The sequence below is a fragment of the Heptranchias perlo genome, chromosome 18 (genome assembly GCF_035084215.1).
Source record: "Heptranchias perlo isolate sHepPer1 chromosome 18, sHepPer1.hap1, whole genome shotgun sequence".
NCBI classification, from domain to species: domain Eukaryota; kingdom Metazoa; phylum Chordata; class Chondrichthyes; order Hexanchiformes; family Hexanchidae; genus Heptranchias; species Heptranchias perlo.
Window position 1 is genome coordinate 54,453,116 of NC_090342.1, and position 19,295 is coordinate 54,472,410.

General features: G+C 42.1%; 1 protein-coding gene across 2 annotated transcripts in view; it reads left to right on the top strand.

Annotated features, from left to right (window-relative positions):
* Positions 1 to 19,295, top strand: part of creb3l2 (cAMP responsive element binding protein 3-like 2) — a 76,579-nt gene that overhangs the window by 46,245 nt on the left and 11,039 nt on the right. For both annotated transcript variants that reach the window (XM_067999922.1, XM_067999923.1), the window contains exons 6-10: positions 799 to 948; positions 1,433 to 1,491; positions 3,383 to 3,451; positions 7,223 to 7,322; positions 9,997 to 10,123. In XM_067999922.1, the coding sequence (XP_067856023.1) occupies positions 799 to 948; positions 1,433 to 1,491; positions 3,383 to 3,451; positions 7,223 to 7,322; positions 9,997 to 10,123 (505 nt within the window). The remainder of the gene's footprint in view (positions 1 to 798; positions 949 to 1,432; positions 1,492 to 3,382; positions 3,452 to 7,222; positions 7,323 to 9,996; positions 10,124 to 19,295) is intronic.

Consider the following 19,295-nt stretch of genomic DNA (forward strand, 5'->3'; position numbering starts at 1 on the left):
AGGAAGCTACGAACATTCACTGACAACCTAACATTAGTAAACTTCTGGGAGCAGGGCACTACCTGCACTGTTGGATAGTGATGATGATGGGAGGCATTCAAATAAGGAGATCAAAACTGAAACTGGGGTGGGGGGGGTGGGGGTAATTTTAACCGAACCTGCTCAGTGGGAAACTGACTGGATTGGATTGGCTGCCGAATTTACACCCGCCCAATTTTACTTTCCGTTGAAGTCGAGAACAGTGGAACCAATTTTAACTTATCAAAATTGGCGTCAACGGGGTGGTAATGGCCTCAAAATGGGATCGGTCGACTTACTGATCCATTAACACTGCCGCCATTTTGAAAGAGGTCTACAGCTGGGCAGACGCAGAGCCAGCCTGAAACGGGGGTAGGCCTCTTTTCCGTGTATATTGGGGTCCTAATGACATAGTTAGGATCCCGGTTGCAATTTTAAAAGACACATGGGCTGAGCGTGTCCCACCATGTGTACTAGCGTTGAGCAGCTTAGGCAGTGGTCCTTAAAGGGAAACGACCACAAAAGTTTTAACTCCTGTATTTTTGTGGAGCTGGAATACTTTTCCTGGCTCCAGAAAATTATTGCAGGCTGCTGCGGCCTAAGCTTGCGTCTCTCTGCTTCACCTCCCTGCCTCCAGGACCTATTTAATATGTGGATATGAACCACATTCAAAGGATGAGGCAAACCATACCCATGATTGATAATCGTTAATATTCCACTCGACTAAGTTGGAATTGAATGAAAGCCCTTAAACAGAAATGTAATTCTTCATCCCCTCAGAAGCTGCAAGGCTCATCAGGACCTTTGATTCTGACAGAGGAAGAGAAACGCACTCTGATTGCTGAAGGATACCCAGTTCCTGTCAAACTACCACTCACCAAATCAGAAGAGAAGGCACTCAAGAAAATACGCAGAAAAATTAAGAACAAGGTATGGAAGATCAGCATAATTGCTTTTGCGCTGCCTTACTTAGCAAGCCCTTGGCTTCATGTAGTCTCTTATTGGAAATGCAGGAACAACCTGGTTTTGCGATGGCAAAATCGGAAAATGACTGAGCACCAATTAGCTCTCTCAATTATTAAGTATTACATAGGTATGTGCTTTGCAAGGAGCAATACTAAAATGTTGGAGTAATCCATGTGTACTAATCATGCTGGATCAGTTATTGCAGTAGATGTGAAAGTCTTAAGAGGAAAAGAAAACTTCCCGTGGAAGTTGATTAAAGACGGGTTTTGTCCATGACTAGATAGCTGCTGATTTCCTCCTGTTTTCTGTGGAAGTTTAATGTGTACTGTGCTAATAAGTAAAATTGAAGTGCATATTAATGATCAAAAATCATGAAAGTCTATCATCAGTTCTCAAAACCTGATTCTTCCAGATAGCAAACAAGTTGCAATAATTTTGTTCTTGGCAGATCTCAGCCCAGGAGAGCAGAAGGAAGAAGAAAGAATACATGGATACGCTGGAGAAAAAGTAAGACTGTAATTATTTAAAGGCACAGTAGTCCTGATAATTTTGTATGTAATGCACTTATTCTTATATAGCTCTGCTCACTTGGTGTCTCTCGCCTCTTAAGTCAGAAGGTTGTGGGTTCAAGCCCTACTCCAGGCTGACACTTCAGTGCAGCACTGATGGAGTGCTGTGTTGTCAGAGATGCAGTTTTGTGGATGAGACATTAAACTAATGTCTGCCTGTTCAGATGGATGTAAAAGATCCCATGGCACTATTCGAAGAAGAGCAGGAATTCTTTTAGTGTTCTTGCCAATATTTAACCCTTAACTGATACCACCAAAACAGATTATCTTGTCATTCGTTCATTTGCAGTTTGTGTTACCTTGCTGTGTGCATGTTGGACGACACATTTTCCACATAACAGCAGTGACTAAACTTCAAAAGCAATTCATTGGCCGTAAATTGGATGTCCTGAAGACATGAAAGATATATAAATGCAAGTTCTTCGTGACATGTCATTCTTCTGCAATTTTTAATTAAAAAATCCACTTATTTGATTGCTAATCTCAAAGGGTCCACACAAATAGATTGTTGTATCTTCAGGTCAGATAGAATAGAGTGCTTCATCTGCCTGGGACAGCATAATAGTTAAAATGATGTATCTTGTCTTTCTTGTCTCTGTGAGATATGAGGATAGATAACATGGGGGAATTCTCCTCCGTGATCCTGCCTGAAAAATTACAGCAAATAATGTTGGAAAATTTGAATGGTGAGACCCACTACCACCTCACCGCTCCTACCAGGATTTCTCGCCTCTGCCAGAACCACTGCTGGTCACTCCTTCCCCACCCACTGCATGGAAATGGCGGCGGGGGCGCAGGGCCTGGGTCCCTGGTCCATTTTCCTTCTTTTTACCCCTGTTACTGCCACTTCCCGGGGCTATCATGTGGAAGGTGGCGATAGGCCTCAGAAAGTGGTGATAAAGGCCCCGAGATCCTCCAGTGGAGGCAGAGGGTCTTACAGCGGCATCTTCTCCAGTCGGCTTCAGAGAAACTTACCTGTGGATGGCCTCAATCTTTACCAAGGCCTTCAGCGGGAGCCTTCCTTCTGATCGTCAGAACACTTCTACTCCTTTAAGGTCCCTTGCCAACTCTTCTGGTGTTGTAGTGGCGGCTCCAAGGCAGCTATTCCCCACCTTTGCACTGGCAGGCTCCCTCTTGGTGGCAAGAATCAAGGCGGGTGCGTGCCATGCATATGTAATAAACCCTGACTCAGGAAAATGGGCTGGGTCAGATACAGAGGGGTAGGCTCCAATTTTGCCCTGCCAGAACTCTGCCCCAAAGAGAAGAAGGTGTCCTTCCCAGTGTCTCTTCCAGGTGGTAGGTTAGAGAAATACAATATTCCGTCTCACTCCTAAATAGCAGAGCGTTGCTAAGAAAGCATTTCTATCTTTGTCCATGGTAAAGAGATTAAGATAACCAATGGGCTTGGAAACAGTGGCACTGCACATTGGACTGGTGGCATGCAGATTCAATCTTCCCATTTGTCTGAATTGCTTGTCTTAGCATTTTAGCTGTAAGGAGGCACCGAGCCAATGCGAGGGAGAATTGGAAGGAAAGTCTTGTTGCTTGGAGTGGAACTGATAGACTAAGTTGCTCTCGGACTTCTATCAACCACGTTGGTTCATTGCTTGGAGAAAAGCAAAATCAGCTTCAGAAAGATAAATTAAATAGTACATCCGTCTCTCTTTAACAGCAGATTTCATGGAATACCATGTGCTTTCTACTGATAAATTATTATTTGCCCTCTCTCCTGGATAGCAGAATAAATGAGATAGAACATTCAATCCTTCTCCCGAATATTAAGATTGACAATAGTATTTATCATCGCTGTCCCACGTTTTTCTTACCAGGGTGGAATCCTGTTCAAATGAAAACAGCGAACTCCGTAAAAAGGTGGAAAATCTGGAAAAGGCAAACAGGTAATAGTGCTGCCACGTGTTTGTGCCTTCTTTATATTCATTTCCTCCCTATTACGTTTTAATCAACAATTGATCCAGAGCTCATTACGGTTCTAACCTGATTCCTGAAATACAAGTTCTGAGTTTAATCCGAAACAGATTCTGTGTTGATTTCATTGTCGATCAGGTTGAGCAGTGTGTAAATGCTCACTGTTCTTGCCTCTTGCGCATTTCCGATTTTAATCGCTCCACCATTGGCGGTTATGCCTTCAGCTGCCTAGGCCCTAAGCTCTGGAATTCCCTCCCTAAATCTCTCCACCTCTCTACCTCTCTCTCCTCCCTTTATGACACTCCTTAAAACCATCCTCTTGGTCATCTGTCCTAATACCTCCTTATGTGGCTTGGTGTGAAATTTTGTTTGATAACGCTCCTGTGAAGCTCCTTGGGACGTTTCACTATGTTAAAAGCACTATATAAATGCAAATTGTTGTTGTTGTTGTTGTTCAGATTTTCACTTTCTGCTGCTTGTAGGTAGATAATAGGGATGTGATATAACTCAATGGCTTCTTCTTTATCTGTTCAGTCTCCACATAAAAATCAATATTTTGTCAACCAAGTGGGGAAATCATGGACCACTGTCCCTTTAAGAGTTTACATCTTCACGCTTGGAGCTGTGAGGCCTACATGGCATTGTATTTTTAATTCCATGATTTAGAATTGCAGCTCAATTATTTTCCTCTCATTGGCAAATGTTTGGTTTATTGCTGCAAGAATTTCAGCACCGTTCGTTCATTTCCGGTGATTTTATAGTCTCAGTTTTTTAAAAAGCTTTTGCAAGTATGTTTTCTTTTCTAACTCTGCAATGTCACTTCCAGTTTTGTAATACATTTTATTATTTTTCATGTTATGTCTTCATTGAGACCTCTGTGTGTTATCTGTAATCAAAGCCTTAACAGTTGACCAATCGTTGATGTAGATTGATGTGAATGATCAGATTATAGATTTATTCATACTGCTGTAGGTCCTTTCCAGATTAATATCAATGTTGATTTCCAATATTGCATAACTTTCTGAAGTGCATGGTCTGTTCCATATTCTGAAAAAGTGCGCACTGTGAACACTTGAAATACTGGACTCTTTTAAGAAAGGATGGAATCACTCAATCCTCTACACTAGTCCATGAAAGTGTTCCAGATCAGAGTATAGAACATCAAAGGCATTGCGAGAACGATGCTTCATCCAAAATACAGGCTGAGGTATTCCTCAGTGACTGGGTGGAGCCATCAAGGTGTTCTGTGTCTCACACAAGTTGCCTTAGCAAAATTCAGAGGTTCCATATTGTTTTAGGCCTTCTGTAAAAGAGCCTTGATCCAGTTGTCCAGTGTGCACAGTATGCAACAGGTCCAGTTGTCCAATATGCACAACCAAATTTGAACAGAGAAGCATTCACTCTGCAATTGTTGAGGAGGCCATACCAGTGTATGATAGGTATCCCTGGCATCGTCAGGACTTGGGGTTACATTTTGACGGATCTACTTATATCACTCGACAATCACAAACTCTCATGCTTCTGCTCAAAGGCTGAGTTGATGTCAACTCATGCTTGGCATGCCTTTTGGAAATGGATGTTTCTATATGCACATTCTTCCTTTCTCAAAAATCTGAAGAGTAGAAGCAAGGATGACATTGCTGATAATCCCCTACTGGCCTCACTGAATATGGTTCTTAGACCTCCTACAATTACAAACCATCCACCAACTAGGCCTATAGTATTGAATGGAAAAATTTTGTTAAATAGTGCTCCTGTCAAAAAATTAGCCCATCTTCCTATTAATGTCTAGGTTTTTGGCTTTCAAATTTTAGATCACTGTCGTTAGTAAATCCCAATTCACTATGTTTTAGCGAGTCTGTTCACTAGGTTGATATCTAGATAATGTGTCCCAGATAATGAACAAAACTAACTTCCCATAATTTTAGGTACTGGAATTACCTTTTGCCTCCACAGGATCTCTCCCCTGTCTTTTGATGACTGACCAAGCATCACAACTTCAAACTTACCCTGTGGTTTTCTTCCCTCCCAGAGATAGAATCATAAAATCTTACAGCATAGGAGGCCATTCAGACCATCGTGTCTGTGGTGGCTCTTTGAAAGAACTATCCAATTAGTCCCACGCTCCTGCTCTTTCCCCATACCCCTGCAATTTTTTTATTTTCAAGTATATATCCAGTTCCCTTTTGAAAGTTACTGTTGAATCTGCTTCCACCACCCTTTCAGGTATCAGGCATTCCAGCTTATAATAGCTCGCTGCAGAAAAAGATTTCTCCTCATATCCCCCCTGCTTCTTTTGCCAATTATCTTAAATCTGTGTCCTCTGGTTATCGACCCTCCTGCCACGGGAAACAGTTTCTCCCTATTTACTCCATCAAAACCCCTCATAATTTGGAACACCTCTATAAAATCTCCCCTTAACCTTCTCTGCTCTAATGAAAACAAATCCAGCTTCTCTAGTCTCTCCACATAACTAAAGTCCTTCATCCCTGGTACCTTTCTAGTAAATCTCCTCTGCACCTGACATCCTTCTTAAAGTGTGGTGTCCAGAATTGGACACAATACCCCAGCTGAGGCCTAACCAGTGATGTATAAAGATTTAGCATAATTTCCTTGCTTTTGTACTCTATGCCTCTATTTATAAAGCTAAGGATCCCATATGCTTTCTAAAAGCTTTAATAACTTGTCCTGCCACCTTTAAAGATCTATTACTATTTAGGAATCGCCCAAATCTAGGTTGCTAGTTCTCATTGCACTTGTCTCTCCAAGTCATTCTGGAAGATGGTGTTATTAATACACCAGACTAGAGCTGGGTTCACATGCCAAATTAAATGACTAGATTTATTTAAAGAAATTAAACAGGTAGATCATATAAACACAAACCTATGTACAGGTCCTTTAAATCTCTAATCTTCTTCAGTAATAGTCAATGTAGAGTCTCTTAACCAACAGTCTGTAACATGTTTTTCATGGTTTAATCTTACTCAGTCTCTCAGGCTAGAGGTTTAAATGTCCCATTTGCCTTTGATCTGCCTGGAATGCATATTAATCGTTTAATGTTTTCTCTGATGGGGCCATTTCCAGTTTGAATGATCCACAGATGGGTGTTCTTCTTACCTCCAGACAACATCTTTCTGGCTCAGTTAACATTAGCACTATCTGAAAGACAAAGGCTGCCTTCTGGGAGTCAGTCACACTGTGCAGCGTGGCCATTTTAGACCTACCCCAGCTTCAGCTTTTAAATTTATACAGAACACAGTGTTTTAATTTATATTTCCATACAAAGCTAGTTCTACCTCAGACTATCTACATGCAGCGACAATTAAAGGAACTTCTTACAGATCATATCAAATACCTAAAACTGTGTCATGTCCATATTTCCGGCAAAATGTAATTTTCTGTCAGTTTTGATTTTGGATCAACATTTGAATTTATGAATCCTTAGTCTGACCCTGTTTGACTCATCCTCCAGTACTACCATCTGTCACCTTAATATTAACATGATGACTGTCAGCTTTGTTCCAACATGAAACTGGCACCCTTCAAGAAGAAAGCTACCTGTCTGCCTAGCTTGGAGAAGCATTGGTATCATTCATGAGGATATCCACATCTTGCTTTTCTGTGTATCTATAAGGTTAATCTTGAAGGGGAAATCTAAATTGGAAAAATAATTTCTGTTTGGTTGCAGTACACAAAGCTTCAATGGCATTGTCTAATAGAGTGATAAATATTTTATTTCTTAGGTCCTTGCTCCAGCAGCTACAGGGACTCCAGGTTCTGGTGGCAGGGAAGATGCCCAGAACCTGCAAGGTGGCCAGCACACAAACCAGCACATGCCTGATGGTAAAGACAAAGATTTTTCTGTTGTCGGTATATTGAATTGAAGCAAAGCATTGAAGATTCTCCTTCATTCTGATCCTCCACACGAGAGTGAGACTAAGTCACAGGGAGAATTGTGGAAGGGATGCACCTTTAAGACATTTTAAGCATCAGAATGTTGGTGTCCCTTTCTCCCGCCTGATGCTGTATAAAAGAAATGTGCCTACTGAGTGGAGTTTTTCCCAACTGCTGGCTTTGACCACATCTTTGCTGCATCCTGGTTCAGCAAATAGTCTTCTCTTCATTTTTTGTGTTTTCTGGAATTTAAGATGTCATCTTAAATGGTTCTCTGCACCGTACTAAGTGTCAGAGTGCTTTCCCTGTACTACAGTCATTTCTGGTGTCTGTCCTGCTTTTCTCAGAAGCATGACATGGCCACCTCTAGTGTCTACGTTTTTTTTACTTGGCAGTCTTTGTGGATTTAATGTTTGGTTTCACATCCCCAATTGTTGGTATCCCATTTCAACATTACTGGATGTGTAATTCTGTCAGGTCTTTTTTGGTGGACCAACATTACCTCATGTAGCGTAAGTATAGGTTAGTGTTCCTAAAATACTTCCACAAAATAATGTCCAAATTTCCATTAATCTCAGGACTAGTTAGTCCCTCTTCCCCACCTCCCACTCGCCTGCTCTATAAAGTTTACAGCAGCACTTTTCTATTACCGGATTCATTCTTTCTTTACAGATGTAAACTTGGTGCTTCATCTTTGTGAGCAATATGCCTGGATCAATTTTGTAATTTTCCCTCTAATTTGGAAAATTTGCATTAACTTGAAGTCTCCTCTTTTCCAAAGAAAGCAACTGCAATATCTTTACCTATTCTCATAACTAAAATTTCTGATACATGGAAGCATTTTATTTCTTGCCCTTAACCTTCTCAAAGGCATTAATATCATTCTTGTGATTAGGTGGCAAAAAATGTACACAATACTCCAGATGGGGCCTGACCAATGCTTTATACAACAATACAGCCTTTTTAGATTCTATCCATTTGTTAATGTAACCTAATTGCCTATTTGCTTTTTTCACCGTAGCCAAGTACTGCTCACAGTTAGAATCATAGAGTCATACAGCACAGAAGGAGGCTATTCAGCCCATCATGCCTATGCTTGCTCTTTAAAAGAGCTATCCAATCAGTCCCACTCCCCTGCTCTTTCCCCATACCCCTGCAAATGTTCCCTTTTCAAGTGTATATCCAATTCCCTTTTGAAAGTTAATGAATCTGCTTTCAGGCAATGCATTCCAAATCATAATAACTCTCTGCGTAAAAAAAATTCTCCCCATCTCTCCTCTGGTTCTTTTGTCACCTTAAATCTGTGTCCTTAGATTACCGACCCTCCTGCCAGTGGAAACAGTTTCTCCTTATTTACCCTATCAAAACCCTTCATAATTTTGAACACCTCTATTAAATCTCCCCTTAACCTTCTCTGCTGTAAGGAGAACAATCCCAGCTTCTCTAGTCTCTCCACATAACTGAAATCCCTCATCCTTGTAACCATTCTACTAAATCTAATAACTTTCCTTAGAATCTCAGAACATCTCCAGCATCAGAGAGGACAGACTTTGGTCCCATTGGTCTGTACTGGATTTGAACCTGGGCCCACAAGTGAAAGGACAGGATAGGGAATTAGGGGTTACGGGGAGCGGGCAGGAAATTGGACATGAATTTAGATTTGAGGTTAGGATCAGATCAGTCATGATCTTATTAAATGGCGGAGCAGGCTCGAAGGGCCGATTGGCCTACTCCTGCTCCTATTTCTTATGTTCTTATATTAACCCACTGTGACAGCCCAACTGAGAGCTCAGTTTTATTGATTTATCCACTGTAACCCTAGATTGCTTTCCTGATCAGAATGCTGTATCACTGTTCCATTTAACACACACTCCCTTTTATTTGATCCCTTCTGTAACAATTATTTCATGCTTATCCACATTGAATTGCATTTGCCCCGTTATTTAAAAGATCTATGTCCGTCTGACTCTGATTACATTGTTCCCAGTTATTTGTGTTGCCACTCATTTTGGTGTATCTGCAAACCTGGAGATTATCCCCTTGTGTCATTTTTGTCAATATTTATGATGGAAAGACCCTACGTCAACGTTGCCAGTCATGCTGTATTGCAGGCCTCTGGTCACTAGGTGGTGTTGTGCCACGAGTTTCCAAGACCAACCTCCCCTTTTGTTTTTCCACCTGATATTCAGGTGTTTATAAAACATTTTTAGGTGTTTAGGCGCCCAGCACCACCACCCCACTCAAACCGTTGATCCCCTCCCATCTCCTGCCCTATTTCATAACCTTGTTAATGGTGGTTGGGCTCACCATCTAATGACGTAAATACAGCATCCTCTTGATAATATGAAGTAATTTTTTGTGCTAAGAAGAATTAAGCAATGTTAATAACAGTGGGAATTTAGTTCTCAAAAAATGTTGAATCGTCAGATAATTTGGGTGATTTTGAATTACGAATAGACTGTAATACCACATCTGCTAAAACAGCAGTTCAAATCTGTTCTATGCTTAATAGTGTCCTTTTTTTAAATAAGTAAGTTCACTGACATTCCTCTGTTAAGTCATCAAGATGAAGGCATCTTTTCTCTGTGATTATTCCAAACCTCTGATTTTCTTGCTGTTGCAGATTGTGGTGCTGTGTTTTGCCATTGCATTGGGGAGTTTCAGTAACAGATTTGACCCATTCTCATCCTCTGTGACAACAACAGTCCTACCTGTCCAGGATTCCACACAGGAGTCCTATGCAGCCACTGGTAAGAGACAACCAACCATTTTTGAGACTGTACAATCCATTGACATTTGCTGTTTGAATTGTAATGGAGCTGAATTTTCTTAATATCCTAAGTAGGAATTGATAACGGCCTTATTAGCAGTTCTCTTTTGTAGGCTGGCATTTACTTAGATGATCGGTGCTTTTACTCACTAAACCATTGGGGCTCAGCGCAGACCAGGAATCAGTGCCTTTACTCACTAAACCACTGGGGACTCTTGTCCGACTACTTCCTGTATCCCTCACCACCCACATTCCCCCTACCCCCTTCCAACATCACTTCTTTCCGCATCCATCCCTAGAAAAATCTCTCCCCACTGTATTTACAGCAGCACTTTCAAACGACCAACAGCCTAGCCTTTGCCCCTCCATTCGCCACAATATTTCTGCAGTTGTAAATTTGCTCAACTGCTCCCTCACCTCCACCTTTGATATACCTCTTCCCAGTAAAACCATTTACTCGCTCCCATCCTGGCTATTCATCATGGTATGGCCCCAATCTTTGCTCCCTCAAATCCAATAGGATTTGAGCATTTCTAATGCACAACTGGTTTAACCGTCCATCACCAGATTTGCCTGGACCACATCGAGCGTTATTGGGCCTCGCTCTCTTCTGCCAAAACCACCCACTATTCTCAGATCATTCTGGAAAGCAAAGATAACCCCTGGTTTCTTTTCTCAACTATTAACTGTCTCCTTAAACCACTCCAACCACAAGTGCAAGGAGCTTGTGGACTTCTTTGTCACTAAGATTGAGACCTTCCGTTATTTCCTCTCACGACCTCTTTGAGCTCATATCATCCATGAAATCTGCTCCCACTCCCACTGCTGAGCACCCAATTTCCCTTCCTAGCACCCATGCTAGCTGACATAGTAAATGGTTCCGTCTCCTCAAGGAATGTCCCCCTTCCTTTCACAACTGCAGTCATCAGCCCCCTCAAAAAACCCTCCTTTGACCCCTCGGACCTTGCAAACTACCACCCCTATATCCAATCTCCCTTTCCTTTTCAAAGTTCTTGAACGTGTTGTCACCACCCAAATCCATGCCCATATCACCTGCAACTCCCTGTTTGAATCTCTCCAATCAGGTACCACCCCTGCCACAGCAAGGAAACAGCTCTAAGCAAAGTCACAAATGACATCCTCTGTGGTTTCTCTTCTACCTCTCTGCATTCTTTGACATGGTTGACCACACCATCTTCCTCCAATGCCTCTCTTCCATTGTCCAGCTGAGTGGGACTGCCCTCGCTTGGTTCTACTCTTACTTATCTGAATATAGCAAGAGCATCTCCAGCAATGGCTTCTCTTCCCACCCCCGTATCATTACCTCCGGAATTCTCAATGAATCAATCCTTGGCCTCCTCATCTTCCTTATCTACACGTTGCCCCTTGGTGACAACATCCGCAGACATGGGGTCAGCTTCCACATATACGCTGATGATACCAAGCTCTACCTCTCCACTACCTGTCTTCATCCCTCCAATGCCTCTATGCTGTCAGACTGCTTGTCTGACATCCAGTCTTCAATGAGCCAAAGTTGGGAAGAACAAAATCATCGTCTTCAAACCCCGCCACAAACTCTATACCCTTGCCACCAATTCCATCACTTAGCCACTGTCTCAGGCTGAACCAGATTATTCGCAGCCTCAACGTCCTTTTGGACCCTGAATGAGCTTCCAACTCCACATTCTCTGCATCTCAGACACCTGCTGCTGAAACCCTCATCAATGTCTTTGCCACCTCCAAACTCAACTATTCCAATTCTCTCCTGGCTGGCCTCCCCTCCTCCACCCTTTGTAAACTTCAACTCATCCAAAACCCTGCTACCCATTTCCTGTCCGACATTATCCCGCTCACTTATCAGCCTCATCTTCGCTGACCTACTTTTGGTCCCAACTCCTCATCCTTCTGTTTAAATCCCTTCATGGCCTTGCCCTCCCTATCTCTGTAACCTTTTCCAGATCTACACAACCCCCTCCCTCCTCTGAGCTCTCCTTTCCTATGACTCTTTCATACGCTCCAGAATTCCTTCTATAAATCTCTTTGCCTCTGCAGCTCCCTCTCCTTCTTTAAGACATAGTAAGATAAATTTCTGGTTACAAACAGGATCAAAGGCTATGAAGACAAGTGCAGACATGGATGATCAAGCACTCCAAGGAATAGTATACTCTGTGTACTGCTGGGACCATGTAAATATCAACTGTGTAATGCAGCTGCCTATAGTTGAGTAGTGTCAGATTACTGAGAGCAACAACAGCTTGCATTTTTATAGCACTTTTGATATAGGATAAACTTCCCAAGGTAATTCACTGAGTAAAGAAGTAATTGATGCCAAGCCTTATTGGAGAGTTAGACGAGGTGACCAAAAGCTTGGTTAAAGAGATGGGGTTTTCAGAAAGCTTCTTAAGGCGAAAGAGAGGTGGATGGGTTTAGGAAGTGAATTTTAGAAAGTAGAGCTAAGGCAGCTGAAGGCTCTGGCACCATTGATGGAATAGAAGGAGAGGGGGATTCACAGAAGGCTGGAGTCAGAGTGCTTGGGTGGGGATATAAGGCTGGAGAAGACTGCAGAGTAGAGTGGGGGTGGGGCCATTGAGGGATTTGTAGACCAGCACAGGAATTTTAATGTCAACATGTTGGAGGACAGGGAGCAAGTGTATGTTGAGCCAGTGTTTGCCAGCGAGGAAGGAGGTGAATGCAAGCAGGACAGAATGCTGGCGGCAGAGTTTCGGATGAGCTGTAGTTTATGGATTGCGGAGCTTGGAAGACCAGTAAGGAGGGCATTTCAGAAATCAAATCTACAGGTGACAAAAGCATTAATAAGGGTTTTGGCAGCAATGACATTGAGACAGGTGACCAGCAGTATTGGTGATGGATAGTAGGTAGAATTTAAATCTCAGTTCTAGGTTGAACAGTATGCCGAGGTTGCGTCTGATCTGATTCAGCCTGAGATAGTAAACAAGGTAGGGAATGGAGTCAGCGCTAAGAGTTTCTGGTGGGTGTTTAAGTTTTCAGCCGCCTTGCCCCACCCTCTAAAACTTGCTAAACTGCTCCAATTCTTTCTCTGCTTTAAAATGTTTTAAGAAAACCCTATCTATTTGACCAAGCTTTTGGAGCTAGAATCTTTTATTAGGGACAGGGTGACTGATCATTTAGACAAATATGAACTAATGGGAGAGAGCCAGCATGGATATGTAAAGGGTAAGTCATGTGTAAAGAACCTAGTTGAATTTTTTGAGGAAGTTACTAATGTGGTAGATTAGGAATATGGATGTTATTTATATGGACTTCCAGAAGGCATTTGACAAGGTTCCACAAAAGAGACTGCCGGCCTCCCATCTTCCACCTTTCATAACTGAGCTCATCCAAAATTCTGCTGCCCGTATCCTAACTCGCACCAAGTTCTGTTCACCCATCACCCCTGTGTTTGCCGACCTACATTGGCTCTCAGTCCGGCAAAACCTTGATTTTAAAATTCTCACCCTTGTTTTCAAATCCCTCCATGGCCTCGCCCCTCCCTATCTCGGTATCCTCCACCAGCCCTACAACCCTCCGAGATCTCTGTGCTCCTCCAATTCTGGCCTCTTGCGCATCCCCGATTTTAATCGCTCCACCATTGGCGGCCGTGCCTTCAGTTGCCTGGGCCCTAAGCTCTAGAATTCCCCCCCCTAAACCTCTCCGCCTCTCTACCTCTCTGTCCTCCTTTAAGATGCTCCTTAAAACCTAATCCTTTGACCAAGCTTTTGGTCACCAGTCCTAATAACTCCTTATGTGGCTCTGTGTCAAATTTTGTTTGATAATCTCTCCTGTGAAGTGCCTTGGGAAGTTTTACTACCTTAAAGGCGCTATATAAATGCAAGTTGTTGTTGTAACAAAAGTGAGAGTGCACGGAATTGGAGGCAACCTATTGGCTTGGATCGGGAATTGTTTAGAAGGTAGAGAGTAGGGATAAAGGGTATGCACTCAAATTAGCAAGATGTGACTGGTGACGTTCCCCAGGGATCTGTACTAGGGCTGCAGTACTGACTTGGATGAAGGAATAGAGAGCCACATTTCTAAGTTTGCTGACGACACTAAGTTTACTGGCACAGTAAATAATGTAAATGGGAGCAGAAAGTTGCAAAGAGTCATTGATAGATTAAGTGAGTGGGCAAAACTGTGGCAGATAAAATTCAACATGGGAAATTGTGAAGTCATCCACTTTGGACCTAAGAAAGATAGATTAGTGTGTTTTCTAAATGGCGAGAAGCTAGGAACTATGGAGGAGCAGAGAGATTTAGGGTTCCAACTACAGAAATCATTAAAACCTAGTGAACAAGTACAAAACATAATTTAAAAGGCTAATGGAATACTGTCCTTTATTTCAAGAGAGCTGGAATACAAAGGGGTGGAAGTTATGTTACAGCTGTACAGAGCTCTGGTTTGACCACATCTGGAGACTGCATTCAGTTCTGGGCACCGCACCTCAGGAAGGATATGTTGGCCTTGGAGGGGATGCAGCACAGATTCACCAGAATGATACCGGGGCTAAAAGGGTTAAATTATGAGGACAGGTTGCATAGACTACGCTTGTATTCCCTTGCATATAGAAGATTAAGGGGTGATATAATTCATAGGATCATAGAAAATTTACGGCGTAGAAGGAGGCCATTTGGCCCATCGTGTTCGTGCCAGCTCAAAATGAGCCACCCAGCCTAGTCCCGCTTTCCAGCATTTGGTCCGTAGCCTTGTAGGTCATGGTGTCAGGTGCACATCCAGGTACTTTTTAAATCAGTTGAGGGTTTCTGCTTCTACCATCCTTTCAGGCAGTGAGTTCCAGACCCCCACCACCCTCTGGGTCAAAAATTTTTTCCTCAGCTCCACTCTAATCCTTCTATCAATTACTTTAAATCTATGCCCCCTGGTTATTGACCTCTCTGCTAAGGGAAATAGGTCCTTCATATCTGCTCTTTCCAGGCCCCTCATAATTTTGAACACCTCAACTAAATCACCTCTCAACCTCCTCTGTTCCAAAGAGAATGACCCCAGCCCATCCAATCTTTCCTCATAGCTAAAATTCTCCAGTCCTGGCAACGTCCTCGTAAATCTCCTCTGTACCCTCTCTAGTCCAATTATGTCCTTCCTGTAATGTGGTGACCAGAACTATACACAGTACTCAAGCCTAACCAGCATAATTGAGGTGTTTAAGATGATTAAAGGATTTGATAGGGAAGATAGAGAGAAACTATTTCCTCTGGTGGGAGAGTCCAGAACACGGAGGCATAACCTTAAAATTAGAGCTAGGGCGTTCAGGGGTGATGTCACTACAAAGGGTAGTGGAAATCTGGAACTCTTCTCCCAAAAAACTGTTGAGGCTGGGGGTCAATTGAAAATTTCAAAAATGAGATTGATGGATTTTTGTTAGGCTAGGGTATTAAGGGATATGGAACCAGTGCCTTGGTGAGACCACACTGGAGTATTGTGTGCAGTTCTGGTCTCCTTACTTAAGAAAGGATATACTTGCCATAGAGGGAGTGCAGCGAAGGTTTACCAGACTGATTCCTGGGATGGCAGGACTGTTGTATGAGGAGAGATTGGGTCGACTCGGCCTGTATTCACTCGAATTTAGAAAAATGAGAGGGGATCGCATTGAAACATATAAAATTCTGACAGGGCTCGATGGACCTGATGCAGGGAGAATGTTTCCCCTGGCTGGGGGGTCCAGAACGAGGGGTCGCAGTCTCAGGATACAGGGTAGGACAGTTAGGACTGAGATGAGGAGAAATTTCTTCACTCAGAGGGTGGTGAACCTGTGGAATTCTCTACCACAGAAGGCTGTGGAGGCCAAGTCACTGAATATATTTAAGAAGGAGCTAGATAGATTTCTAGACACAGAAGGCATCAAGGGGTATGGGGAGAGAGCGGGAATAGAGTATTGAGGTAGAGCATCAGCCATGATCATATTGAATGGCGGACCAGACTCGAAGGGCCGAATGGCCTACCTCTGCTCCTATTTTCTATGTTTCTAAGTCGGGTAGATGGACTTAAGGTACAGATCAGCCATGATCACATTCAGTGGCGGAACAGGCTCGAGAGGCTGAATGACCCACCTCTGTCCCTATGTCCTCATTTAGATGAGAAAGAGGAGGGGACCAAGGAATGTAACCTTGGATTCAGGAGGTGACTGCAGGGGTGGGAGGGGAATTCATCTCTGGAGATGCGCTGGCTGCATTGGGACAGGTTGGCTATAACATGCCGCTGGCAGAATTGCTCTCATTCTTTGCAAAAGGTTCAACTTCCACGTACACAAAAGATTGTCTGTCTTAGTGGACGTATGGAATCGACTCCCATCAAAAACAACCAGTGCTATTTAGATCAACTCTAATTTAAAAAGAATGGGTCAATATCCGGTTAAATACAGGGTTAAAAATTATAAGTACAAGGATGGATATACAGATGATCAAATATCCTCAAGAACACTGATTCCTGTATTACTGAGAGCATTAGAATAGATCAGAAACTGACCAGCTAACGGCTGAATAATGTAGGTGCCATCTTACATGAGTTTTGTTAGACTATTTCCAGGGACTGAAGAGAAATATCAGAGATTTATCTTTATGGAAGTTTTACTTGTGATTTTTCACCTCAAAAGATTAAATGACCCATATTTGTGTTCTTCTCTTTTAACCCATTGTTAAAGTCATTATGATCTATAAAATACCTCAGTCTTCTTTAGTACATTGTGATTTCTGATTAAAGGTACCTTTCTGAAAGATCATCGTGTTGCAAGAATCTAAAGAGCATACAGGCCATAACCAGTGTTTAGCATCAATTTGGATCATGCTTCATGAAGCTACTTAATACTAGTGGTTAAGCGCTGACCATTGAATATGTTACTTCGATTTTCAGGAGATGCTTGATAAAATTCCATGTGTAAGATTTGAAGAATGTTAAATTAATGACAGATTATTCAGTTGTATTCAAAGTTGGCTTAGCAACAGGAAGCAGGTAATGATAAAGAATGAAAACACATGTCTGGAGGGCAGTGACAAGTAGAGTTCCATGGAGTTCAGTTCAGGAGCACCTGCTGGATCTTGTAATATTATAACATTTGCTGATATCAGATGAAAATATTAGAAATAAACAGCATTCAGAGATGAGGAATAATTAAGCAGATAGACTAAGCAATGGCAGTTATTATTTAATATAATAATGTAAGATAATGCAAAGTGGTACAGAAACAGAAAACACGTATCTGAGGCTGTCCTTCAGCAAAGGTAGAAAAGGGAAAGGATCGGGTGTGATTCTTGATTTTTTACTGAAAGTTTCCACCAATATGAAGCTGAAAAAATCCTCGTGCACCTCAAGGGCATTTGACTACAGATTGTGGACAGTTGACTAAGATTTGATAGTGGCAATGTGAGGCGGATAAACATTCAGGAGCTTTTGTTTAATAATCATTGGCGTGCAGGCAGCATTCAGTTCTTGCAAATAATCTATGCAATTCAATCTGCTACAATCGTAATGATCCTCAGTCTGGACTTGAATTTATGATTTTCCTCCAGTGTTGCAGCATCACAGTTAGCTAACTGGAAGAGAATGCAACCACTATGATGGAGATTCATTCCCGGTAAAACTCCCTCCTTTTGGACTATCCTTACAGGGAAATGAATAAATTCATATCAGCTAATTGCAACGAGGAGCACTCATGTATTTTCAGCAGTTCTGCAGAATTGCAAATTGAATTGCACAGTAAGGTCACTGATGAAACAAAGTGGCATGTGGATGAATGATATTGAAATCAATATCACTTTCTATAAACAGAAAAGTGTTTTAACTGTACAATATGGAAATTAAAAATGATATTTAAATCATGCACTTTCTGATCATCAGGTTCTCTTTCTCTGAGTTACAAGCTGTGCGGGAATACCAGATGGCTACAATGTAGCCCACTATGGGGCAACTCGCTTCTAACAAGGACTGAGTTAGATTTGATGACTTGGGAATTTAGACAATTAGGAAAATTAGTTCAAAGTCTACTGACTATGGCTATGTCTAACATGGGGTGAATTCTCCAACACCTTCACACTGTTAAGGAATCATTAAGTATGTCTATTAAGTTGCTGTACTTTTCACTCCAATGATTTGTGGTTGTACCTGGTTTGTACATACCATCTGAGAAATCAAGTTTTTCCATGATTATCCTATCAAAATTTTCTGTTTATTACTAAATTCCACCCAGATTGGTTCTGCCATTTCCTCTTCTACTATATTCACCCTTTTGATAGCTGTTGCCCTTGAGATGGTGCAACAAAAATGATTTTAAGTACTGGACATTTGAGTTATGAAAAAAGCTATTAGCTTTCCTTTGGAAAAAAGGAGTCTTTAAGGTGACCAATGTTCTCCTGGACCCTCCATAAACTTCAGTTCATCCAAAACTGCTGCCCATATCCTATCTCGCTTCAAGTCCCACTCACCCATCACCCATGTACTCGTTGACTCCCGGACCCCCAACGTCTCAAATTTAAAATCCTCCCTATCTCTGTATCCTCCTCCAGCTCTGCAACCCTCCGAGAACTCCGTTCCTCCGATTCTGGCCTCTTGTGTATCCCTAACTCCCTTTGCCGCACCATCGATGGCTGTGCCTTCAGCCATCTAGGCTGTATGTTCTGGAATTCTTTCCCTAAACCCTTCCACCTCTCCTCCTTTAAGACCCTCCTTAAAACCCACCTCTTTGACCTCTCCTATTATGTGCTTCTTTGGCTCAGAGTCCATTTTAGTCTGATTACGCCTCTGTGAAGTGCTTTGCGATGCTCTTTTACATTAAAGGCTCTATATAGATTCATATTATTGTTGACCCAAATTGAAGTTTTAAGGATTGAGGATTATGAAGGGAATTAACAGACCTTAATCTGACAAATTGTTCACTATGGTGAATGGTTCAAATACGAGGGAGCATGTGGTAATAATTAGAAAGCAAGCAGAGGAAGAGAGTTGTGGGATAAATTATCAAAAGACCAATGAAATGGACAGTTTTAATGGGCTCAAGAGGTAACTTGATATGTTTCTGGAGGGAGAAGGGTTTGAAGACAACAGTGAGATGGTGGGTAGGTGAAGTTGATCTATTTTAAATAAAAGACACTGTTCTATTGTGCCTAATTGGCTTTCCTTGTGTTAGA